The 26,719-nt window shown below is 37.8% G+C and overlaps 1 protein-coding gene across 4 annotated transcripts; it reads left to right on the plus strand.

The window, feature by feature from the left end:
* The first annotated feature begins 671 nt into the window (after positions 1 to 671).
* On the plus strand, positions 672 to 26,659 carry TFRC (transferrin receptor). 4 transcript variants are annotated; one of them, XM_036850666.1, is made up of 19 exons: positions 672 to 776; positions 6,884 to 6,942; positions 7,503 to 7,713; positions 8,230 to 8,440; positions 9,591 to 9,740; positions 9,913 to 10,024; positions 11,602 to 11,715; positions 13,374 to 13,472; positions 13,854 to 13,993; positions 15,478 to 15,635; positions 16,355 to 16,474; positions 17,624 to 17,709; positions 17,936 to 17,999; positions 18,989 to 19,056; positions 19,768 to 19,826; positions 20,021 to 20,102; positions 21,671 to 21,892; positions 22,873 to 23,013; positions 23,605 to 26,659. In XM_036850666.1, the coding sequence occupies exons 2-19, from the start codon at positions 6,907 to 6,909 to the stop codon at positions 23,845 to 23,847; spliced, it is 2,316 nt and encodes a 771-aa protein (XP_036706561.1). In that variant the 5' UTR covers positions 672 to 776; positions 6,884 to 6,906; the 3' UTR covers positions 23,848 to 26,659. The 4 variants fall into 4 exon arrangements, with proteins under 4 accessions (XP_036706561.1, XP_036706559.1, XP_036706562.1 ...); XM_036850664.1 differs by lacking the exon at positions 672 to 776 and adding an exon at positions 948 to 1,112 and having other exon boundaries at positions 23,605 to 26,657; XM_036850663.1 differs by lacking the exon at positions 672 to 776 and adding an exon at positions 2,190 to 2,922 and having other exon boundaries at positions 23,605 to 26,657.
* Positions 26,660 to 26,719: the final 60 nt, after the last annotated feature.

The following is a 26,719-nucleotide window of genomic DNA, read 5'->3' on the forward strand; positions in this document are numbered from 1 at the left end:
TAAATGCAAATTTGCATTTTGCTTTTTTAAAAAAATTATAGTTGATTAACAATATTGTGTTAGTTTCAGGTGCACAGCAAAGTGATTGGTTATACATATATAGGTACATATCTATATTCTTTTTTTGACTCTTTTCCATTATAGTTCATTACAAGATATTGACTATAGTTCCCTGTGCTATACAGTTGCATTTTGCTTTTAATTCTTTTTCCTTTTTACTTATCCTAAGTATTTCTGATGCTGCAAAAAATATTCACAACATGGCTTTAGTGACTACCTAATATTCCATCAACGACATACACTTTAAAGTGTTATTTCAGTGTAAGTATCCAGCAGTTAGGAGTAAACGCTAACACCCTTTGACCTTGCACTGCAGGGCCAGAAGACCGGTCAAGGTTAGACGGAGGGCTCCGGGAGGAAGGGCTGCGGCCCGCGCGCCAGCCGGCCGGCCGAGGACGCGAGGAGGAAGCTGGTGCGCCACCCCCTCGACCCCTCCCGGCACCTGCAGTCTGGCGCCTTTTCCCTCCGACCTCGCCTCCTCGGGTTCCGCGCTCCAGCGAAGGGCCCCCATCCGGCTGCGTGCCCACCCCTAGCCCCGGGCTGTTTCCAGAGCGCCTCCTAAGGTGTACGTGAGGCAGGAAGTGACGCAAAGGGTCTCCGAGGATCTGGAGAGGGCGGGAGACTATAAACGGCTGACTGCAGGCAACCAACCCATCAGAGGGCGTCAGCATCGGCCGGTGACGGGCAGTGGAGCGGCGGACCCGGGAGGCGCCTGTGTGAGTGACACGCTGCTGCTAGAATTCCTCTGACCCTCCTGCCCTCCGTTCAGCCTGCGGGGCTGCTCCGAGCAGTCTCGGGGGCGGCCCTCCGCCGTGCAGTCCAGCAGCCTCAGGGAGCCGCCGGGGGCGCGGGGAGGCTGCAGCGCCTCCGGGTGGGGCGGGAGGGGGATGCGCGCCGCGTGGCGGCGGGGAAGGGGTTGCGGCGGAGAGCGGAGTAGGCTGCAAGTGCAAGCAGGGTGGAGCCGCGCTGCAGAGAGGGGCTGCCCTACCTTTCTCTTCCTCTTGGTGCCCTCCTCCTCTCGGCCCCCGACCGGCGAATGGATTCTGTTACTGGTAGGCGAGATGAGGGGTGCCCCACTGTCGCTCTGCGCCCCGCCATTCTTCTTCCGGTTCCTCAGGCCACCCGGATCCCTTGTCCTCAGTAGCTTGCCCTTAAAAAATGCAGGCCGTCGTGGGACAGCCCTAGCCTGAGGGCTCGGGAGCGAGGCGTGAGCCACGCTGCCGCAGCGCAGAGCCGCTCTGCGGGGAGCACGTGGCCGCTTCAGGAAGAGTTCCCAGGGAATGGCTGTCGCGGTGCGTGGGTGACCTTGAGCTCGTAGCTCTTGGATTCCTTGGGGCCAGCCCGGGCCCTGGTCTCATTGCTGTCCTCGACTGCATTACGACTGGGTCCTGGGCATTTAGGCGGGGGTTTCTATAAGCTGTATATTTGAACTCTAATACAACCTGATCTTTCAGCGCTGCCCGTTGGCCTTGTGTGTGGGTTCTCAGTTTTCCCAAGGCAGAAGCCGACTGAAAGCCGCAGGTGTTCATATTAAGAATATTCGGATTGTTAGGCCCTCCTCACTAACAGATGGGAGACCGTAGGAATAAGATTTATACTTTGTGAAAGCTATGGTCTAGAGGCTAAATAAAAGCTATTTGGATTGGAATCGGCTTTTGCCTTCAGGAAATTAGGAATATGGTATAAAAAGGCTGTGCCGTATGGTATAAATGGGCTTAGAGGCGCATTGTGTCACTGTTTCGGGTGGACAGCTTTCTAAGCTCGTAGTGGGGAGAGTGGGTAAGTTGTGACTTGACTCGGGTTAATGTCTTCCCTCTGCCTACTGCTTGTGGCGACTTTGGGTATACCAAGGAAATTGATTGCTGCTGCTTTTTTCGGAGAAGATTGAAGTAGGAAATAGTTGTCCTGTTACAAAAGTATTTGGATACCTTTATTCTAGGCTTTGATAGGACTTTGGAATACTAGATGCTGATTCTGTGGTATCTGAGCTAGGGAGTTTGACCTTATTGACAAAGACATTTAAGGTGATTTCCAGAAGTGGTTTTCTACCTTTTTTTTTTTTTTTTTTTTGTGGTATCTTATTTCCCCGACCAGGGATCGAACCCACGTCCCCTGCAGTGGAAGCTTGGGGTCTTTACCACTGGACTGCCAGGGAGGTCCCTGATTTTCTGCTTTGAAAATTAAGGTTAGGCTATCTAAAGTATACTTGTTTGCCCTGCTGTTCCCCCCCGCCTCAATTTTGGATTATAATAAACTCAATATGCTTCACAAGAAAATCCAGAATTAAAAAAATTTTGTCATTGATATGAAATATTTTCCAAAAGTCTATATATAGCATAGCATCCTTTAACTTTTCTTTGATGGAATGTTCTGACAAGAACATTGTAGTGCTGGCTGTGAACCTAGCCTGTGCTGAAGATTGTTGGATAGCAAACAACTCAGCTAACTCTGCCCTAAGGGGTGGCATTTATTTGCCTCTGATAATGTAGTTATCTGTAATGGAGACGGCTCCCAGCTAAACTTGAATCAGACAACAACTGAAAGCTCCTAAAAATGATTCTCTGAGGCCTTTTGGAACTCTTCTGTGTGTGTGCCTTCTGTCTGCTCTCGCAGATGAGCACTACACAAACAGACCGCAGGGACTTCAGGTGGTCCTGACCTTCAAGTTGAGCAATCTTTTTTTCAGAAAGCCAAATAGGAATGAAGATTTTGCTTGTTTTCTTTGACTTCCTCCACTGCCTTTTCATTTTAGGCCCGTAAAGTTAACTCTTGAAGCTAGTAAAGACCTTGACCAACCGTCTCTTTACAAGTCATTGTGGGTATACACAAGTATGTGCATTCTGAGGGCCATGCAGAAGTTTTGTAAGTTCCTGTAATCTTTTCATTTTCACCTGCAAGTGCCTAATTGTCTTGGGAAATTGTTTGTAAAATGGGTATCTATAACCAATTGCTTGACATCTTGGAGCTCTGCCAGGTAAAGGTGAAAGTTTTTCTACTTTTTAAAGTTTCCCTACTACCCAAGCTTTACCCAGTGATTTCAGGATAAACCAAAATAGTAGCAAGGATGGGAAGATCCCACATCCAAGGTTTTCATCATATTCTCTTTCATATAATTTCCAAATGATATGAAAAGTGAACCTCATATACATTAAGCATGCCCCAGTACTGTTAACAAATAAAATATCTTTAGTCTTTGTTGATTATGAAATAATTGCATATCAAGTATTATAGGATAGGGATATCAGAGAAGGCTTCATAGAGATGGCCCTTGAACAGATCTTGGAAGAAATGAGTAGGACTTTAAGAACAGAGGAAGAATGTTAGTGGGTACAGGCAGGGGCTGGATTCTGTCTCATCTTGGAGAAGATAGAGGGCGGCGAAGTAATTAGGTAGTGTAGGTCTCTAGAACAGAGCCTCAAAAGCAGGCAGAGGAACTTCATTTTATGTGATCTCCAAGGACTTGAAACTGTGGCTTGTTTTCTAAATTGAAATGGGCTTGTCAATAATAACAAACAAGTGTCTTATTTTTATTTCAGGTAAAGTGGAGTAGCAGCTTTGGGTATGTTTTATATATAGGTGAAAGTGTATTTTGGTACCTGATCCCCACAGCCCTTTAGCTGTACATATTTTGTACAGAACTATTGTTTTAAGACATCCCAAAGTAGCTTAAGACCACAAGATAACTACTGTATTTAAAAAAAAATTAAATAGAAATTAATGCCACATTTCAAGAAAGTAGGAATAAGATGATTTGAATTTGAAAGAAGTTTGGGGCTGTAGTCTAGCGAGTACCTTTGCCTGCCTCCTGTCTTCCATCCCATGGCTCAATTAAAAAACATTTCAGATCTTCCTTCCATTTCATGTTCAAAACATGTGGGACTCTGGTTTTGCTTACCTTAATTTTCATTATTGTAAGAAACTGAATAGTTTTCCCAGTTATCACTGAGAACACCAAAGATATACAAGATGCTAATATGAATAAAAATCAAGGTGATGTTTGGTTTGTCTCTTGTAATAGATTGTTAGCACTGGTGGTGACATCTTGACAGAAGCCAAATAAGGGTTGTTTGCCTTTTATACATAGTCTTGTAAGAGAACTACTTGTTTATAGACTGGTATATAAATGGTATGAAAAGTTTCTCTCCCATGCTTTTAGAGCACGTAAATTAGAGTTATTTCAGTTAGAAGAAAATTCATTAAGGGTTCTTTGAAATAGCTTTACTATGTGTGAGATTATTTTGAAAGAATAACTCAATTTTGTTATGTGTAAAACTTCAGGAATAACTTTTGTGGATATCATAGAATTAATTGTGTTCTTCACAGATGTGGGGTTAAATGACGGAGTTAAAATGGAAATTACCTAGGTCACACTTTTTTTCCCCTGACTTGATTTCTTTTATGTTATAGTCTTAATATTGTGTCTGGGGATTGAAATAGAAATAGTGTATCTGTTTTCTCAGTAAAAAATATACTTTTAATTATACAAAATCATGGCATGTGCTATTAATATCTGTTTTTTCAGACTTGCAATCACTCAATCTCATTGTTTATATGTAGATCATTTATTTAAATATGTTGTCACTTTAGTCTTTAATTTAAAACTAGAAGCCTTGAGGAATGGCTGGGTCAGATGAATATTAAACTGGTAAGCTGTTTTTTCCTAGAAAAGGGTGACTAAAGTTGGTTCAGGGTGGGGCCTTCTAGTTCTGGCTCTAGTGATTGGGTCTGTACGGTTCTGGTGCAGTGGTAGTGATAAGCTTTTTGTACCACATGGGGCAAGAGATTGTGCTTCTAAGAATATGATCTATTGCTTATTGGCTCTGGTCTTTAAAGCTTGGGGATTAAAAATTGTTTTTTTGTTAATAGGTTTTGATAGACTTTTCTAATGCCAGTTTTTATAATTTCTTTGTTTTACAATCTGCATATATATCATAGCTTGCTTTGTGCAACGTGGGTGTTAAAATGTGCTATGAGTGTACTTGTAGTGGAGGAAAAGCTTTAAAATAGTATGAAATAAATGTCCATTTTATACATCTCAACATACTATCACTTTCAAGCATCTAGATGGATTCAAACCAAATTAATTAGAAAATCTAGATTTCAGTTAATACCTACGCTTTAACTTAAGACTCTCTCTTGGTTACAGAGGTGTAGTTTGCTTTGAAAAAAGTTGAAATTAATTTCTTAAATTTCTGGAGATGAGAACGCGCTTTCTATAAAACCAGTGTTATAGAAACCCATTGGACTTCATTTTTGGATTATCAGTTTTCAGCCTTGAGCAAGTTACTTAACGTCTCAAATAATTGGCATTTTCATCTGTAAAATAGCATACTCTGTGTTTTTCTTTTACCTATTCTTTTTGCATCGAAGATCTATCAAATCATTTGTTAGGAACTGTTCATTTTTTTTTTTTTTAATTTTTATTTATTTATTTATGTATTTATTTATGGCTGTGTTGAGTCTTCGTTTCTGTGCGAGGGCTTTCTCTAGTTGCGGCAAGTGGGGGCCACTCTTCATCGCGGTGCGCGGGCCTCTCACTATCGTGGCCTCTCCCGTTGCGGAGCACAGGCTCCAGACGCGCAGGCTCAGCAATTGTGGCTCACAGGCTTAGTCGCTCCGCGGCATGTGGGATCTTCCCAGACCAGGGCTCGAACCCGTGGTCCCTGCATTGGCAGGCAGATTCTCAACCACTGCGCCACCAGGGAAGCCCAGGAACTGTTCATTTAATCAGAAGGATCAGGTTTTCTCTCCTTTTCTATTGGCGGTGATTTGTTACTGATTTGTGTAGCATAACCAGTCTTAATTTTACTTTTGTTAGGTTTTTTTTTTTTCAGGTGCTAGTCTATTTTCTTTTGTATTTGTCCCTTTTCTTTGACTACTAAATTCAATTACTTAAATCTACTTACCATGGATAACATTCTAACTAGTTTTCCTCACATTTTTTTCTTTTTTTAATAAATTTATTTACTTATTTTTGGCTGCATTGGGTCTTTGTCGCTGCGCACGGGCTTTCTCCAGTTGCAGCAAATGGGGGCTAGTCTTCGTTGCTGTGCGCGGGCTTCTCATTGCGGTGGCTTCTCTTGTTGCAGAGCATGGGCTCTAGGCGCACGGGCATCGGTAGTTGTGGCATGCGGGCTCAGCAGTTGTGGCATATGGGCTTAGTTGCTCCACGGCATGTGGGATCATCCCGGACCAGGGCTTGAACCTGTGTCCCCTGCGCTGGCAGGTGGATTCTTAACCACTGCGCCACAAGGGAAGTCCCAGTTTTCCTCACATTTTTCATTAAAAAAATTTCAAACCTACAGGAAAAGCTGAAATAATATTACAGTGTATATCCATGTACCCTTTACCTAGATTCACTGATCGTTAACCACATTTCCTTTATTTCTTACATACTTTTTTAAACTGAACTCTTTGGAATTAAGTGACAGACATCACAATACTTCATCCTTAAATTCTGTGGCATTAATCTCCTAAGAAAAGGGTGTTCTCCTCCAAAAAATGCAATACCATTATCACACTCCTAAATCTAATATTGATACAATACTGTTATCTAGGATATAGTCTATATTCAAATTTCTTGTTTCTTCCAATAATGTCCTTCAAGCTGCCTCCCACCCCAATTCAGGATCTAATCAAGGATCACACTAAATTTAGTTGTCATGTAAACTAAATATCTTGGTTAAAGACCATTTCTAGAAAGGTGATAATATATTTTAAAGGATATTTGATATATAATAATCTAGTGTGGTAATGAAAAGTCCTCACCAGTCTGATACAGTGGTATCTATCTCATTATATTAATTCTGTATTTTACTACTAGGCTCTTCTGTGTGGCAGCTCACAATGATGGATCAAGCAAGATCAGCATTCTCTAACTTGGTAAGATTTTCAGTAAGAAAGATTTATCTGTTACCAGTTTGCAAGAATACGAAGTATACAAGGATGGCTTTCACCCAGTAAGCAGGAAATAATACCCAAAGTTTTCATCAGGTATTCATTTATATTTGAAGTGGTGGTCTTGAGGTGTAACTGATCTCACAAAGGAAGGGTATATTCAGTCTTGAGTAGAGTTAATTATGGAAAATCTTGTAAGAAGTTTCAGGGCAGAGAGACAATCAAGTAGATAAGATGAACTAAAGAAAACACTGGTCAAATTGTATACCAGTAGACATGCATAACAGAAACCCTGAAGGAAAAGTCTGAATGAGATGAAGGCCAGTGTGTGATCCAGCCCTCATCTGCCATTGACAGAACTGGGCACAGGGAAGAATGCTGATTTGAAGGGGGAACTTCTTTTTCCTTGAGAATGTATAGCAAGTCATAGTAATGGCCCAATAATATGTATAACACCTCACCAAACTTTCTTTAACTGTCCCTATTCCCTTTCTTCTCCTTCATAATGCTTTCTCTCTGTCCTTTTTTTTTTTTTTTAATCTCAGTTTGGTGGAGAACCATTGTCATATACCCGGTTTAGTCTGGCTCGGCAAGTAGATGGCGATAACAGTCATGTGGAGATGAAACTAGCTGTAGATGAAGAAGAAAATGTTGACAATAACATGAGGGGTAACCACACCAGTGTCACAAAACCAAAAAGGTTAAATGGATATATCTGCTATGGGACTATTGCTGTAATCGTCTTTTTCTTGATTGGTAAGAATGGCCATTCAAAACTTAAATGTTCCTTGTCACCAACTCTAGGAATTCTGTTCATCCAGATCAGCAAACATTTATTTCGTACATTTTTATGTGCCATTGTGCAAGGCACTAGGAATACAATGATGGCTAAGACTCTATACCTGCCTTTGAGGTTAGCCTGGTGGGAGAAGAGAGACACATGAATCATTTCAGTGTAATGTGCAAATGTTACACTAGAAATATGCACAGGATATTTGTAGCATAGACCCTGGACCTGAGGATTCAAGGAAGGCTTCGGGGAAGAAAAGGTACCTTTGCTTTGAAAAGGTAACTGTTTAAAATAAAATTATTATATAATAGATTGACTGGTTTAAAATAGACAAAATGGAGATGCATTACTTACTTTCAAATGGCTTACAATTTGATTAAAACCAGTATTTTCAAGGGTTAGCTGAAAATATTAACAATTCTTATAGGAATAGATTATAAATGAAATTCTATGAGTTCAGCTCTGAAACTTTTTATCCTTAGGATTTATGATTGGCTACTTGGGCTATTGTAAACGTGTAGAACCAAAAGCCGATTGTGAGAGACCGGCAGGAACAGGGCCTTCGTGCACAGAGGAGACAGAACCTTTCGAAACAGAAGAGCAGCTCCCCGAAACACGTCGCATATTTTGGGCAGACCTCAAATCAATGTTGTCGGAGAGACTGGATGCCATAGACTTCACCAGTGCCATCAAGTAAGCTTGAGCTGCTTTACAAGTTCAACCTCAGTGCCTAAACAAATATTGATGATTAGGTGCAGTGGAACAAAACAAAAGTGATAGTCTGGAGGAAAAGCTTTATAGAAAAGGCGAGACTTCCCATGTTCAGTTAGAGGGTAAAGAGTCAGTAAAGAACTCAAACTATGTTAGGAAAAAATGTTAGAATTTCTGTGGGGACTCTCGTTTTTTTAAAGAAAATTCACAGGCTCTTGATCTTTTTGTCGTCTGGTTCTTTGTAGCCTGTTGCTTGCTGTCAGACTTTCTTCTGCTCCGATTTTCCGTCTCAACCCCTTATAAGTCATGCTGAGCTCTGCTGCTATCCATAAGGGCATCGGTAGCCTTTGTCATCCTCTAGTTCAAGACTAACTTGACTGCCCAGCTTGATACGTCTCTAGTATTTCTTGATTTCTTCTGGTTCTCACTCAATCTATACCCTAAGAAGTGTCCTTAAGGTTCCTGTCCTTAGATTTTTAAGGTCTTCTTTGGACACATATCTAACTCTGTGTAAAGAACAAATCATCTTTTACCTTTTGTTAGCCCCCTATAGTTTCAATGTTACAGTAATTCTTTTGGTCTTAAATTAGAAATCTTGGCATTTTTTACTTCATCTGGTGAATACTTCTGTGTATACTGTATATTAGGCATTATGGATAAAGTGAGGATAAGGTCTATCAAAAAAAACATCATATAACTAATATGATGTGTATATTTACAAAGAGTCATGGGAAAGAAATCGGAACGAAGAGGAGTTTTGCTTCCAGGGTATTCAGAATGCTTCAAAAAAGTGAAAATTGAAGCTGTACATTTTGAGTTCACCAGTAGTAATACTATCTTTCATTTTGCTTATAGCAGATCTTCTGGAAGCTACTCATTTCCCCTAAAATTACCCTAAGCAGATACATCAGATAAAGAGGTTTTAACAAGTTTGAAGTCACAAATTCCCTAAAATATGGGCACACATTTTTTTTCTTCTAAGCTTGTCTCTATCTGGTTAATCCAGGATTTTGGGTCACAGTTAATTTATTTTTTTGAGTTATGCTTTTAAAACGATTTGCTTGATACTTGAGTTCAATGTTTATTTTAGGTTAAACTTTAGTTCATTTAACAGTGACTTTTTTTCCTCCAGGATGCTGAATGAAAATTCTTATGTCCCTCGTGAGGCTGGATCTCAAAAAGATGAAAGCCTTGCTTTTTACATTGAAAATCAATTCCGTGAACTTAAACTCAGCAAAGTCTGGCACGATGAACATTATGTTAAGATTCAGGTCAAAGGCAGGTATGTTGAAAGATGGTAACCTTATTTTATAAGAAGTAGCTATTCTCAGGTGTGCTAATTATAGCAAAGACCTTCAAAATAAATAATGCAAGTCAAATGCTAAATGTATTAAATCCATTTAATTTGTTTCTCAGGAATGCCTTAGCTTCATTTTAACTTAATCTTTTTTTAGCAATGCTCAGAACTCGGTGACCATAGTGAGTAAGAGCGGCGGCAGCAGCATGGCGTACCAGGTGGAGAATCCCGAGGGTTATGTGGCGTATAGTAAGGCTACGACAGTTACTGTGAGTAAGGCAAAACCGTGCGTGAGACATTTTCCCCTGTTGACTAGCTCAAAAACTCATTGTCTTTACTGTTCTTAGTATAAATTTACTCATAAAATGTAACTGACCTTGGGATATTTTTGTTCTCAACCCTCCTATGCCACAGTTAAAGTAAAATCCCAAGTCCTCATCTTGGTCAGCAAGGCCCTGAGTAATTCTCCTGCTCCCCTCTTTGCTCACTCTGCTGTGGCCACTCTGACCTCCCTGCTGTTCCTCAAACTCTCAAACTCAAGCATGCTCCCACCTCACGGCCTTTATAGAAGTCGCCTTTCCCTTTGCCTGGCCCACTCTTCCCTTAAGTATTAGCATGGCTTCTTCCCTCACTCTGTGCAAGTCTCTTCCCAGCATTACCTCCTTAGGGAAGTCTTCCTTGATTATCTGATCAAAAATGTCCTTCCTCTAATCACTTCTCCTTATCCTGCTTTATTTTTCTTCCTAGTACTTATAGCACCTGACTTTATTTACTTGTTTCCACACTAGAATGTAAACTACATGAAGGGCTAGGGGTTGGTTTCATGTTCTGCTATGTCCCAGAGTCTTGGACAGTGCCTGACACATGGTAGTATTTACTGAATGAATTCATGTATCAGGTACCCCCTTATGTGGGGACAGATATAAATAACCGTCTCAGCTGGAGTCTAAGTTTGGTTCTTTAATGCTTGATCTTTTAAAATTTAGGCAAATACGGCCAAACTACTATAAAATTAAAAAACAGCTAGATAGATCTATCTAGGTTTTTTAGGTTAAAAACCACATATTTATATGCTGGGGTCTATCTAAAAACTGCCTTCCGAGCCAAATGAAGTTTTAGGGTTGTTCTCTGCCTTCCTGGTTTACCTGTGCTGTATCACTTTCCCAGGCCACCCACAAGCCAGTGGTTTGGAGGCGGGTAGATTGTTCTGTTAAAGAACGTGGAGAGTTTTGGTTCACCTGCGAGCTTTCTATATTTAGATATTTGGTTGTTAATGTCAGTTTATAGCTGTACATCTGAACTCTGATAGAGTTTAGGAGCATTATGATAACAGCTTATAAAAACATCTAAAAGTTGATCTATGCAAGTCATTTTATTATAAAACAATTTTTGGACAGATTTATTATCAGAACTTTTAGTTAATTCTTATGTCCTCAATTGTCTGGAGTTCAAGTGTGGGAACATTATGTAATTGGTACTGCCTTGGCTAGCCTACCATATTTATATTGATAGATGTCTCTTTGTTTAAGGATATCTTATTATCCTTTCTCTTCCCCCCAAATATCTGAAGCAATGTAAATTAATTGATGTAAATAATCAATGTTAATTAAAGGCATCATAAGATAATAAATGGCATGAATATAGGAGACCAGAAATCTTGACTTCACTCCTGTTAACCCTGACCAGTTTTGACTTTAGAACTCTCATATATTCTTTCCTGGCCTTGGCCTTCTTTTTTTTCTTTCTTGGTTTTCTCTATTGGGTTTGACCTGTAAAATATTTGGTGGCAGACTCTGTCGCTATTCTAATACCATAATGCTCACTGAATCTAATGTCTTTATTCTAGGGTAAACTGGTCCATGCTAATTTTGGCACTAAAAAAGACTTTGAGGATTTAAATATGCCTGTGAATGGATCTTTAGTGATTGTTAGAGCAGGGAAAATTACTTTTGCTGAAAAGGTGAGTATGAGTTATTAAATACATTGGTATCATAACATTCTTCAGCTAAATGGTATTGTTAATTTTCTTACATTCTGAAAACCATCTGTCTTAAACTCTCATACCTGATAATATAATTTATTAAAGTACTCTACAAATCAAATAAGTTCCAGTTATTTAAAGTTATAGGATACTTCCAAAACTGGCATATCCACTTGGAGTATTTTGCAGTCATTGTCTTTCAATAAAAATGCAGTAATCTGAAATGCTTAAGTGAAAGAAGTTTAAATTGTGTCTATGTAACTGAGTTATATATAGAATATATATATATATATATATATATATATATATATATATATAAAATTCAGTTATAACTATGTTTTATAAAAAGGAAAATTAAAAGTCACCTACACAGGGCTTAGAATGGAAAGACAGTGGTTGTTTTGGGTGGGTTTTTATTATTTCTCTTATCTTTTGAACTCTCCTTAAGAGTTAGTTAAACTTTGTTGTGCAGCCACATTGAATTGTTTCTTTTTTACTTTTTAAATTGAGATTTAATCCACATATCATAAAATTCACTCTTTAAAGTGTACAGTTCAATTTTTAGTATATTCACAGGTTGTGCAACAGTCACCATGATCTAATTCCAGAATATTTTCATCGTCCCCTAAAGAAACCCCATACCCAGCAGCAGTCACTCCCCATTCCCCCCTCCTCCTAGTCCCTGGCAATCACTAATCTACTCTCTGTTTCTATGGATTTGCCTCTTCTGGACATTTTATATGAATGGACTCATACAATATTTTGCGTCTTTTGACTGGCTTCTTTTCACTTAGCATAATGTTTTCAAGGTTCATCCATGTTGTAGCATTAATCAGTACTTCATTTCTTTTTTTGGCTGAATAGAATTCTACTGTGCAGATATACCACATTTTGCTTGGCTACTTGTCAACTGATTGACATTCGGGCTGTGTCCACTTTCTGGCTTTATTAATAATGTTAAAATAAACATTCATTTACGTGTTTTTATGTGAATAGATATTTATAATTCTCTTGTGTATCTACCTAGGAGTGGGATTGCTGGGTCATATGGTAACTCTGTTTAGCTTTTTGAGTATATAATATTTTTGAAATGACAACATTTTAGAAATGGAGGAGAGGTTAGGTTAGTGGTTGCCAGGAGTTGAGGGTGGAAAGGAAGTGGGTGTGGATATCAAATGGCAATGGGAAGGATCTTTGTGGTATTAAAACTAATTGTTCAATATTTTGATTGTTTAGAACTTAATACACACAAACACAGAAATGAGTACAAGTAAAACTGGGGAAATCTGAATAATATTGGTGGATTGTATTGTATCAATGTTAATATTCAGGCTGTTACATTATAGTTTTGCAAAGTTTGACTAATGGGAGAAACTGGGCAAAGTTTACAATGGATCTCTATTACTTCTTAAAACTGCAAATGAATCTACAATTATCTCGTTAAAAATTTCAGTTAAATTTTAAAAGTTAAATTTTAAGGCAAGTATTTTTTTCTAAACATATAAGCTATTTGAAACATTGGGAGTACTGGTGTAGTCTGCTGTAAACCTTTGTCTTTCAGTATAAGTTCAGTATGTATTCTTCTAATTTTGGTTGATTAGATCTTCATTTTCTGAGCTTTACCTGTTTTTCTTTAGGTTGCAAATGCTGAAAGTTTAAATGCAATTGGTGTCTTGATATACATGGACCAGACTAAATTTCCCATTGTTAACGCAGATCTTCCAGTTTTTGGACATGTGAGTTTTTATTTCTTGAGTAAATGAGTTACTGGGTTCTCCAAATTGTTGCTGGATTCCATCTACATTAACAGAAAGAGAACTGTGCCATCCTTAAATACTCTTTTTCCCTTGGAGAGTTTTAGCAGTAAGTGAGAAGAAGAATTACGTGACTTTGAGACCTAATTATTACTTATTGGTAAAAGTACTTTATCAATAGTATCTTGAATTGAGAATTTGACATATGCCATATAAAAATAAGAGTCACATATTATAGAACCACTCAGACTTTCAAACTTAAAGGTGCTAAACTAAACTCAGGTTATAGCCCCATACTGAATTTGAATCTTACAGGGATTTCTTGAATAAATGCCTGAGCTAATTATTCTTTTGTTTTACTAGGCTCATCTGGGAACAGGTGACCCTTACACACCTGGATTCCCTTCTTTCAATCACACTCAGTTTCCACCATCTCAGTCATCAGGATTGCCTAACATACCTGTCCAAACAATTTCCAGAGCTGGTGCAGAAAAGCTGTTTCAGTAAGTTCTTATTTGAAAACTGTAATGCAGGGTCAGGTTTTATGATTAGGGAGAAATAATAATAATTTGTTGATTTGATAAAATCTTAAAACAATTGGCTATAATTTTCCACATTTTGGACATTTTGGGGATGGTTAGCTGTTAACTTGGTGTAGATAAAAATGAAATTTTTCCTCCATAAAGTGATCTTAATAACAGACATTGGATTTATAAACTCAAGGAGTCCTTGTTCAATCCACCCAGTGAATTTCTTGTGTAATATTCCCGGTATAGCTTCTGCTTAAGTACTTCCTGTGGTAAAGCATTTTGTTACCTATGGCAACCCGTTCAATTACTGGAGATCTATAAGAATTTGTATTGAGCTGAAATCTTATTCCCTGGAACACTCATTAGTTCTGGATTTTCTTTTTAAGCAACAGAATGATTCAAGTTTCCTTGTCTATAGATTGAATATCCTCAGTTCTCATGACAGTTTCCAGATGCTTTATAGTCATGATTAGTTCTTCTGGATATCTCCCTAGTGTATTAGTATCCCTCTTTAGAAATAGAACTCAGTCTGATTAGAGTACATGTGATTAATTTTTATCTTGATCTGGATATATTTCCCACCTGGTATTGGCATGGGATGTCAGTCTAGTTTCAAAACTCATGTGAGCATTTATTTGCTATGTGACATAGAACAAGTCACTCTTAACCCCATTGATCATGTTTCTTTGACTTAATTGGATAGCTATAAAGTATATTCTACTTAGCAGGTTTATTGGTATCAAACGAAGAGCCATGTACATGTAAGGACTTTCAAATATCCTATATGGCTATTAATAATGCTGTTTAAGAGGTTTTTGTAATGGATGATTCTTTTTGACTAAAACCAAACTTAGAATCAGCTAATTCTTCCTACCATCTACAAGTCTTTCCTAACCTATGAAGCCAGCCCCTTATCTTCTTGTGTAGTGTGGAGTAATGATGTTTTGACATATTTATGTAAGTAAGCCCTTTTAGAGTAGTCAGTGTTTGGATAACACATGAGGAATCAGATAGGGGAAGATATCTAACCTAACTACCAGCAGCATGAGAGTATTCTTTCTTAACTGAAATAAGAATGTATACTACCCTTGTTAGGAAACATGAGAATATATTAATGGACTTTTATGTATAAGAACTTCCTTCTGAGTCCATCTTGGAATCTATTTCAGATGTAAATTGTAGCTATGTCTCTGGCAGAAAGGCACACATCAGATGGGATAGGTAATACATTTTTTAGAAAACATTGGTTAAATTAGGAAGTAACTCATGATTTTCAAATGACCGCCTACAGATCAGAGTAAAACACAAATGTTTGGCCACTAGTGAATAATTCTGTATGTTCTATTTATATGTCCTCTTAACCTAGAACTTTACTGGACAGTAGGAAGGACTGATTTTGTAAACCGGCGGGAGGTTAACAATAACTCAGAACTCTGATCTCTGTTTTCTACTTCTAGAAATATGGAAGGAGACTGTCCTTCTATTTGGGGAATAGACTCTTCATGTAAGCTGGTATCCTCACAGAATAAGAATGTGAAGCTCACTGTGAACAATGTGCTGAAAGAGATAAGAATTTTTAACATCTTTGGAGTTATTAAGGGCTTTGAAGAACCAGGTAAAGATCCTTGGGGGTTTTTCATTTGTTTTGTTTTCCTTACTCTTAAGGATGTGGCCAGAGGGAGGGAGTGCAGGAAGGCTGACTTGGCTTGGTTTCTTGAAATGCTAAATCTTATCTGTCCTAAAGCGAACTGTTCAGGTGTCAGTTTTAGTGGGAGGTAATAAGGTCCTAGGAAATTAACTTGTCAAAAACTGACCATTATGACTAGAAAATCTCTTGTAAGTTATTAAATAGACCAGAGGTAAGCAAATTTCTTCTTAAGGGGGCAGATAATAAACATGTTGCAGGCCATACAGTCTCCATTGCAACTCTTCAACTCTGCCACTGTAGCATAAAAATAGCCATGGACAATATGGGCATGCAGGCTGTAGTCTGCCAGTGTGTATCTGAATGCCATCAAATAATAATATTTGGTAAGGAAAGCCCTTGGACTTCAGTGCTTATTAGACAACTAGCACAAATAAGTAGTCAGTGAGTAACCTTATTGGTAATGTAGAAAAAAGAGTAGCAGTATGAATAAGGGAAAAGAGATCAGTATTGTCATGTGAATTTTTTAATCCCTGGAGTCCTAAGTCAGATCTGAAGGAAGGCTCTCTTACCCTTAATGCATATACTACATTTTTACCCTTCTACTAACGTGCTTATTCTAGACTTCAATATTAGAAAACAGTTTAAAAGCTGATTGTATAATTTATCTTTTTTTTTTTTTAATTAAGATCGCTATGTTATAGTAGGGGCCCAGAGGGATGCCTGGGGTCCTGGAGCTGCAAAGTCCAGTGTAGGAACAAGTCTCCTATTGAAACTTGCCCAGATACTTTCCGATATGGTCTTAAAAGGTAGAGTACAAATTTTGAGAACTTGAACATCTATGTACTGTATTTCTAAATGTTGTAATATGCTTTGCTCACTTTTGCCTATATTCTTATGGTTCACTTGTGTTAGACCCCGAATTCTTAAGTACAAAGCAGGTTGTCTTTTGTTGTATCTGCCTTTGACTTTGAAACAGCTTTCTGTGCAGTGTCTTCATTGTACTGGGAATCATGAGTTTCTTTGAGATGCTGGAAAGCATTATATTGGGCCCTAAATTCTTAGTTTGACATATCCAGAATGATACGGCAAATCTAACATGGTCCCTAAGGAATCTATTTGAAAGCAAGCAGTGTCATACCTTTGCACTAATGTTCTATAGTTTTGTTATAAAATGATAATATATAACTTAAATATTTATAAATACAACATAGAATATGTATTTATATATTTGATTTATAAATATATAATATTATATAGTATATAATTTGTTGATGTAAGAAAGGCTTCCTTTCAAGCCTTTCTCCCATAGTACTTGCCACTCCTTTATACCCACCCACATGCAAACCCCCATCACATTCATGAACCTTTGGGTCATAGGGTAAGTTGCAGTGCTTAACTTTAATACAAAAGTACATTAATGCAGAAAACTACATACCCAGGGGAGGGGGAGGGATGGAGGGTAGTGGCACATAAAACCCCCAAAGGAGCTGTCATTAATGTAATTTCTCTGAAAACTCACTCTTTCCTAAACTTAAATTTGTGAGTTTTAATTTTATTTCAAACAGTTGTTTTTAAAGTAATCTAGTGTTTTAAGTGACTTACCTCTAGGCACATTGTTTTCAAAGAAGATACTTTGGCTATGATTTCAAATATCTCTTGGTCTGGAAGTTATAAGGGACTCAAAGAATGGAGTGTAAAAGAGTGAGGTCTAGTAAGCTGGTCCCTACTATGTACTTAAGATCTTATTTGCAAATGATCTCCTATCCTGTTCTTTGCTATATTACTTTAAAATTTGATTTCTCTTTCTTTTTTTGGTTCTTTCACCTGGGGCCTCAAAAGGAAAAGAAATATTTCTGAATCTGCAGTCTTGAATTAGAAGTTTCTGATTTCATCTTAAGTCAGTTACCTACCTATAACCTTTACCAAGACAAAACTAACTTTTTGTTGTCTTTTAGGTCAGTTTAAACCCAGCAGGAGCATTGTCTTTGCCAGCTGGAGTGGTGGAGACTTTGGAGCTATTGGTGCCACTGAATGGCTAGAGGTATTATCTATATATCATCCATACCCAGAATGGGCACTCGGACTTGTATTGGCTTAAGCTGTCCTCCAGAAACCATGCTCTTTTAAATTTGATTATATCATTTTTACCTATGTATGTTTAGTTTCAATAGAATCCAAACTTAAACAGAAATCCCTAGTAATAGCTACTGTCTGTGAGAATTAAGTTAATACATATTAGTACATTCATATTTTTCCTTCTCTTCTAGGGATACCTTGCCTCCTTGCATTTAAAGGCTTTCACTTACATTAACCTGGATAAAGCTATTCTTGGTAAGTATCCTTTCATTAGCCATTTATAAATTTATAAACTACTTATAGAATAGTAGAAGAAAGCTTTCTAAAGCAGCACTTGTTATTTTTTACGATTTACACTGGACATAACCAGATCAAAAGACTGACTTAGCTTCCTTTTAAATAGTGGATTAAGTTATAGAATGGGTACAGACTGCCTTGTCTAGAGCAATGGTCTTAATGTGGTCCCAGGTCAGCAGCATCAGGATCACCTGGGAACTGTTAGAAATGCAAAATTTCAGGCCCTACCCTAGACCTTTTGAATCAGAATCTGGAGCACAGTGGCCAGCAAACTGTGTTCTAACAAGTGCTTTAGGTGATTCCGTTGCACTAAAGTTTGAGAACCACTAGTTCTCTACTTTGGACCAGAAGGAACTAAACCATACCAATAGAATGGTATTCTAGAGACTAATTCACAACTTGCTAGATTGTGGCATCATGGATAGAAATACAAGATAATCAAACTTCTGAAAAGAGTTCGGTGTTATTTAAAGTACAGATGTAGCTAGTGGATGAACTGGCTGAATAAATTGGATGAACTGGAGAGTAATGAAATGTCTACTTTGAGAATAAAAAGGAAGGCGTTACAATTAAACTAAATTTTATTAGATTAGTCATTATTGCCATTTTACCTTTGCAGCAGAATGTATTGAATATAGCAAGCTTACGGTAGCTAATAGATGCCTGCCCCAACATGGGTGAACCAGAAAGGTACCAGAAAAACAGGTCATTAACATTAAATATGCAAACTCAAGGAGTAAGAGCTTCAGTTGAGTGAAATTAGGGTTATCAGTCACGAAAGAGCTTGACTCAACCATTTTTTTTATCTACTTCATTAAGACGACAGTTGTTGTATATGCCACTGATCTAGGTTATTGTCTTCCTGTTTGCCAAGTAGTTTTATAGAAGTAGCAGTGTGCAAATTGCTTGACTAAAGAAGGAGCAATGTTAAAATAATCTCTTTGCAGGTACCAGCAAGTTCAAAGTTTCTTCCAGCCCACTGTTGTATTCGCTTATTGAGAAGACGATGCAAGATGTGAGTGTATACCTACTTATGAAAGTGTAATGTAAATTAGACAAAAAATTAAGATGAAAAACATTGATATTTAAACTGTAGGTGCCCACAGAGGTTATCTATAGAGTCAGAATGTTAAGGAAGGTTTAAATGAACTTGAACCATACCTGAGACTTAAATAAGAAGGCCAGATGAGATAGTCATTGAATAAAAACAGACATGTGAATGAGTGAGGAACAAAGTTTCCCTGATGGGATTAGAGACAATATATTGGAGTGACTGAAGTTGGCGAGAAATAAGGGTCAGGGAACTTGACCTTGATCCCATGGGAAACTAGGGATTGCTATAGGGTCTCCAACAGGGCAGTAATGTGCTTGCAGGTTAGCCTGGCAGTAGTATAAAATGTGCTGGAAGGAAGAAACCAGAAAGAAGATAGGCAGATCATAAAGACTAGAGAGGGCTTTTAAAACTGTGGTGAAGTCACCTTTAAAATGTTAAGAAGGAAAACTTTTTTTTTCTCACCATAACTAGAGGAACTAACAGCACGAGCCTAGTAGAAGTAACTTCAGAAATTTGGGATTGTTTTAACTGTCTTAAATTTTTTTCAAGAAGATATAATAAAAAATTTAATATTTTTAATAGATGTTTATAGAGAAAAATGTTAGTGACTAGCCTGAATGAATAAGTCCAGAAAGGTTCATTGTAATGATAAAATAATTCCTTATTTTACAGGTGAAACATCCAGTTACTGGGCTCTCTCTATATCGGGACAGCAACTGGATCAACAAAGTGTAAGCTGAGAAAAGTGAATGAATAGCTAATAGAAAAGCAGAGTCACTCAATAAGTAGCACCTACTGTGTTAGGTAGAGGTTTAAACATAACCTTGCAGTGAGTTAAAATTTACTTGGGGGTAGGGTAGGGTTGCATGTAGCAGTCTTTTTCTTCAGATAACTTTCTAAAAACACATTCCTGCTTTTCTTGCAGCGAGAAACTTTCTTTTGATAATGCTGCTTTCCCTTTCCTTGCATATTCTGGAATCCCAGCAGTCTCTTTCTGTTTTTGTGAGGTAAGTCTGAAGAACGCTACAGCATTATATCTTAGATCTTCTTTCGTCAGTTTTGAGGCCAAGTTTCCTAGAGTGCTTATATGTTTTGAGAAGTTAGATACATGCAGTTATTGTAATCTCGCTTATTATCAGTCTTAAGATAGAATTTTAATCTCGGCTTAGTTAGCATTTGAGTTTATTTGCTAAACTTCTTCAGTTATGTATGATGAGTTTTAATAACAAGGCCGTCTATTGAACAGTGCAGTATAGAATATTTCCTTCAAACAAAGTTCTATAGGATAATAATACTGTTCTTGATGCCTGTTGAAATACGGTTGTAGATGTTCGTCCTGAGATGTTAGTCTCTTAAACAGGGATTATAGATAAAAGCAGAAAAACCAAACAGAGGTAAGATTTTTAAGAGACAGAACTTCGAACTGACCAAGTTGGAAAACAAGATTGACTTGGTACAAGAGCCAATTAGAAGGCACTGAAAACCAGGCAGAGTGAAAAGAATGATGAAGGCTTCTGTGCTGAAGGGCTAGAGTTGAAAAACCAGCTCCGTAGCAGGCTCTTCTGAGGTGTGAAGAGATCCCAGAGTTAGCATAGCGGGTCAGCGAGGAAGCTGTTGACTTTGGCATCAAACTGATGATCCAGTAGAGGCCAGGTCCTTAATAGACTTCTTACCACTGGGAGTTTTAGCCTGGAACTAGGACGGAAAGGTGTGAAGTGAGGGAGTGATGAAAGATCTGGATTTGGGGATTAACATAGCTGGAATTCCCCTTTCTGCAAGAGCAACAGTATGAATGGTATTGAAATATCTGGTCATTATGTCTATTTAGTACTTTAGGAAGAAGTGAGTGTCAGGTCCTAGGGTTGAGGAAACTTATGGATGATTTCTGTTGACCTTCAGAAGTCATGTTTTTTTTAAAAACTTCTTAATGATTCCTAGCAGTGCTGGTTCAGAGGTATAGGTAATACAGATATATACAGTCTGAAAGTAAAGAATTGAGGTCAAACCAAAGGATTGCCAATGAGATTGTCACCGAGGACAGTGGTAGGGAATAGAGTTGAAGAAATAGCTACTAAAGTTGTCCAGTGAAAGTGGAGAGAAGTTCTTGTGAGCATCAAACGGTCTTGTTAGAAAGGTAACATGTATGAATGGATGAATGTTGCATGAAGAAGAAGAAGGTAAATTTTTATCTAAAAGTAACACTTTATATTGAAAGTACATTTCATGCGTGCTCTCCTCTTTCCTCATTAATATGGGCCAAACTTCCCAGAGAGAAGGAAACAAGGATATAACCTCAAGGAATTTGGCTAGAAATCTGTTTAGGGTCTGTGATGTGATAGAACAGGGATTCTATGGAACCTAGAAGAAACTAATCATTCCAGGAGTAGGTTAGGTTCAGAGGAACTAGCAAAAGCCGTATCTTCTTAAAGTAGTGGATATGAGATAAAGTTGGAGTAGGAATATATTAGAAGCAAAGGAAGAATTACAGTTACTGTTACTTTGATGGGGAAACTAGAATGTGAGGTTCCTAGTCTTATAACCCACCTGAGTACATTAACCTACCTTTGTTTTCCAGGACACAGATTACCCTTATTTGGGTACTCCCATGGATACCTATGAGGTACTGAATCAGAATGTTCCTCAGTTGAACAAAATGGCACGTGCAGCAGCAGAAGTAGCCGGTCTGCTTGTGATTAAACTTACCCATGATGTTGAATTGAACCTGAACTATGAGATGTATAATGACAAAATACTTTGGTTTGTGAGAGAAATGAACCAGTTCAGAGCAGACATAAAGGTGAGCACTAACTAAAATCAGGTTCTTACTGCTGAAGTATCAAGCAGTTTGAAGAATAATGTCTAGCTGTCCCTGGGCAGCATGATTGGTAGCCAAAGTATGTTTTAAAGTGAACTGAAGTATAATTTCGCTTAGAATCCATAACTCATTTGAAAGGGAAGTTGGGAGGCCGAAGGTTGTAGATAGCCCACAGCAAGTCTTTCAGGATCTAAAATGGTGTTAAGCTTTCTCTCATTCATGTATCCCAAGCAACCCATAAAGAACTTGGGCCTAGAGAATATAAAGATCTCAACTATGACTCTGAACCTATGAGTTGGGCCACATGTGCCTTGCAGAGATGACATGGATGGAGAGAGAACATAGCCAGTGGTTAAAGTGTTATTTAGTGTTGATTCTTTGTGTCTAATATTCAAACATTTGATAATACCAAATTAATATTAATAAGTGGCTTTTATGGTACTAGAAGTCAATTTAACAGATCCCTTAAATGAAGTAAATCATTGATAACCGAATCTTAATTATTAGGATTGGCTTACTTGAAACTACTTGTAACTGATCAGAAACTGGGACTTACCAGATGGAAATAACTAGATTTTGAAGTTCACTGAACCAAAATGTTTGAAGTTTGGCACCAAAGGGAAATTGAACCAGAAAGAATATACTACACAAGATTATATACTTTTACTAAGTACATTATGTTACATTTCTTGATGAGGATGGTTTTCTTATGAGACTAAGAATGGATAATTATACTGTCTGCTGAGCTTAAATATGAGCGTGTTATGAGTTTATAGAACTTGGAACCTCCCGTACAAGATGGTTAAGTCTAGCTTTTGCTGGCTTGAGGTTGTCTGTGAGTCTCACCCCCTTGTATCAGAATCATTTCAGTTAGTACACCTAAATTTAGAAAGGTATATAGAATAACATCCTTAGAAATATAACATCTAATAAATAGTGAGTTTAATATCTTTCTGCTTCAGGAGATGGGTCTGAATCTACAGTGGCTGTATTCTGCTCGTGGAGACTTCTTCCGTGCTACGTCTAGACTAACAACCGATTATAAGAATGCTGAGAGAACAAACAGATTTGTCATGAGGGAGATCAATGACCGTATCATGAAAGTACGTAAACCCTTAGAAAAGGAGGAATTCAAGTATGTGCATTTTTAATTGGTAAATCTTGTGTTTCTAAAAAGTAGAGTAATAATTCCAGGAGCCTAGAATCCTTTGCTGCTTTAGAATTCAGCACAAATTTTAACTTTTACTTATTAGCAAGGTATAAAGCCAACATATCTAAACTGGAAATACAAAAGACATTTGACCTCGTATTAACTTTTTTAGGCTTTAAAAACATTTTAAAGAAGGGATTAATGGTATTTCTGTTTAATTTAGCCCTTAGCTGCTTTTAGCCTAGTCTGCTTGGAAGAAGCAGAAGACTGCATTACAGTGGAAACTTGTAAACCTTCCCTATATAGCCTCCGACCAAAAAAAAAAAACAAAAACCCAATGCAGTTAGAGTTTACAAAGGAATTGACAACTTGCTTTACAATTTTAACATTAGAAGATTAGTAGCCTGTTCTCAACATTCTTAAATTCAGGGAAATTTTAACATTTGAAGTGAGAGAATGACAGTTGTTTTACTCTATCAGGTCCTTTCCTCACAACAAAAGTCACAGCACTGTGTAAGCTCCCTTGTATGTTTTGTTTTCATAGGTGGAATATCACTTCCTGTCACCCTACGTATCTCCAAGAGAGTCTCCTTTCCGACATATCTTCTGGGGCTCTGGCTCTCACACTCTGTCAGCTTTACTAGAGCACTTGAAGCTGCGGCAGAAAAATAACGGTGCTTTTAATCAAACACTGTTGAAAAACCAGTTGGCTCTAGCAACTTGGACTATTCAGGGAGCTGCAAATGCCCTCTCTGGTGACATCTGGGACATTGACAATGAATTTTAAATGTGATACCTATAACTTATATAAGAACATCAGGGTAGTGTGGTTCCTAGACTTGTGTTGGTTGTGCTAAATTTTCAGTAGGGCTACAAAACCTAATATTGTTAAAATTCTACCCAATCTTGGTACTGCTAGATGTCTTTAGGCAGCAGCTTTTAATACAGGGTAGGTACCTGCACTTCAAGTTAAAGTGACTAACCACTTAAAAAAATGTTCACGATAGAATATTTTCTCTGATTCTCTCTAGAGTTTTAAGTGCTTTGTAATGGTAAACTGCCTCTTTCCTGTTACAGTTATGAAAAAGTCAGAACCAGTTACGTGAACTATTGCTCTAAATCCTAAGTACGTGAACTGGTATCTTCTGAATTGGAGGCGGAAGGTGATACCTGCTGAAGGTGGAAAGTGGCAGCTTAGCGTGATCCTCCGCCTTCACTGGATGCCAGATAGGAGATCCCAGGCTGTAAGGCTTTACTCTCCACGTGAGATCTCTGCCTTCTTTAAGGATTTAGCTGGTTTCCACATCTGAAAGTGAAACAGTTCACTTTCAGAAGAGATGGGACTTGTTTTCTTGCCAGTGAGGTCTGAAATAGAGGTCCTTCAGCTGCATAAAAAGGAGGTTCAACTGTTTAATCACAGGAGTAAGGCCTTAATGTGTTAACCTCAAGATTATGTATGAAAAGAGGAGACCAGAAGCCAAAGACCTAGTCTATTTCCTCTTCCTCTGTCCCTCGTCCCATAAACCTTTGTTAGTTTTTTGTTTTCGTTTTTTCCAAGGTATTTTGAAAGAGAACCAAGTTTTAGGTGTTTAATTTCAAACTCAGTTCGTCAGACTTTAAAGAACACACTGCCAAATTTTGGCCAAAGTGTTAATTTTTTGGAAAAGCTTCCTGTCATTTTGGCACTGAGATATTTATTGTTTATTTATCAGTGACAGAGTTCACTATAAATGGTGTTTTTTTTATAGAAGATAATTATCGGAAGCAGTGCCTTCCATAATTATGACAGTTATACTGTCGTTTTTTTTTTAAATAATAGCAGCATCTGCTAATAAAACCCAACAGATACTGGAAGTTTTGCATTTGTGGTCGACACTTACGGGTGTTAGAAAACAACCGCAAGCCAAATAAAATTATAAAGCTAAGTCTTGGAGAAGAATTAAATTTAATTAGTGGTTGCTAATCAAGTTAAATTTCTATTTAGCTAACCAGATAAAAACAGCAGTTCCCCTAAATGCAGTGAATTGTGACCAAGTTATAAATTAATGTCACTTAAGAGCTGTGATCGTACTCATACATGCAAAATTTTACAGCTCAATTTATCCAAGGTGTAACTTTAATTCGAATTTTGCAAAATTTCCAGTACCTTTTTCACAAACCTAACTCACATTATCGGGAGCAGTGTCTTCCATAATGTATAAAGAACAAGGTAGTTTTTGCCTACCACAGTGTCTATATCGGAGACAGTGATCTCCATATGTTACACTAAGGGTGTACGTAATTATCGGGAACAGTGTTTCCCATAATTTTCTTCATGCAATGACGTCTTCAAAGCTTGAAGATCGTTAGTATCTAACATGTATTCCCAGCTCCCTCTTATTCTCTTTTAGTTTTAGTTGCAGAAACATGGAGGTCATTAAGCATTTGGTGGATAACTTCAACCACTGTAAAATAAAATTACTTCCTTCAAGAGTCTTTGTTTTTAAACCTAACGTTGTGTTTTGTTATATTTGTGGTTTCCCCAGGTCTTCTGTTTAGCGGGATAGTAGCATACATTTATAATGTTTGCTGTTGTCAAACGAATTTAACTTTATCCCCTTATTTGCATGTTATCGCCTATAAACTTAGTTCATACAAGTCTGAATCCAGAATTGACCTTTTAGCTTAGAGCAGGGGAAAGAAACTTATATAGGAGTTTGGGGGGAGGGGGGAGTGGAGGGTGTGGGGAGATGAAGCTTGCAGAGAGGTATTTGATCATGTCTCCCCAACCATTAGGATTTGGTGGTTATAAGTTAAACATAGATGTGAACAAATAAGTTTGAGGCTACATCAGTTAGGAATTTATTTTCTACTCAGCCATCATTATAAACCTGATAATCAGCTATTTGTTCTGAGGCAGTTCAATACTGTCGCCTAAGAAAAAGTCCATAGGGTCTCTTCAGATTCTTAAACTTAGTGTCATTTATGTAAGTTAAAATAGATGTAGATTAATACAGTCTCACTGATTTGACCATTCACAGTCTATTTTAGTCTTTACAGTGTTTTATCTTGAACTGATAGTTAGTGGTAAGTGAAAAGGTCATAGCTGGGATTCCTGGTTTGAGTATCATGCTTTATTGTATTTTAATGAAAGTTCAGTGACTTCAAGGCATATTATGAACAATGGGCATACATTTTACAACAGTAAATCTCTTCAAAAAACTTTTCTGTAGTTAGGACTAAGTTATTTACAATCAAACAAGTCAGTAAGTGGTAAAGGGCTTAATATTCCTGAATGAAATGTGTATCTGACTAGTGACAACCAACTGGTCTTCAGATTTTTTCTGGTTTTAGATGTCATGTGCATTTTGAAGGTAAAGCATAAAATGAGTGAGCTTTGTCATGATTCACTATTCTAGAACTTGCATGACCTTTATTGTGTTTCCTTTTGAATGTTCTTGAAATTTTAGTTGGCTAAACATGGTTTATTAGACTTGTCAACTTACTGCTCAGCTGTGTCTTCGTAAACAAGTGATATGCCCTTATAATTGTATACAATCTGGTATGTGCAACAATGTGGAGATTCCTCATCTGATTTAATAAAATGCTTGAACACTGTTGTCATTTTTAATAGACTTTTTAGATCAGTTTTAGGTTCCCAGGAAAACTGAGCAGAAAGT

Source organism: Balaenoptera musculus, chromosome 4 (genome assembly GCF_009873245.2).
Source record: "Balaenoptera musculus isolate JJ_BM4_2016_0621 chromosome 4, mBalMus1.pri.v3, whole genome shotgun sequence".
Classification (NCBI taxonomy): domain Eukaryota; kingdom Metazoa; phylum Chordata; class Mammalia; order Artiodactyla; family Balaenopteridae; genus Balaenoptera; species Balaenoptera musculus.

Excerpts from the sequence above, each read along its gene's own strand:
- TFRC (XM_036850663.1), top strand. The coding sequence starts at position 2,892 with ATGTGCATTCTGAGGGCCATGCAGAAGTTTT. Across the intron at positions 13,473-13,853 it reads ATCTTCCAGTTTTTGGACAT|GCTCATCTGGGAACAGGTGA; the intron begins GTGAGTTTTTAT and ends TTGTTTTACTAG. Across the intron at positions 21,893-22,872 it reads AGTTCAGAGCAGACATAAAG|GAGATGGGTCTGAATCTACA; the intron begins GTGAGCACTAAC and ends TTTCTGCTTCAG.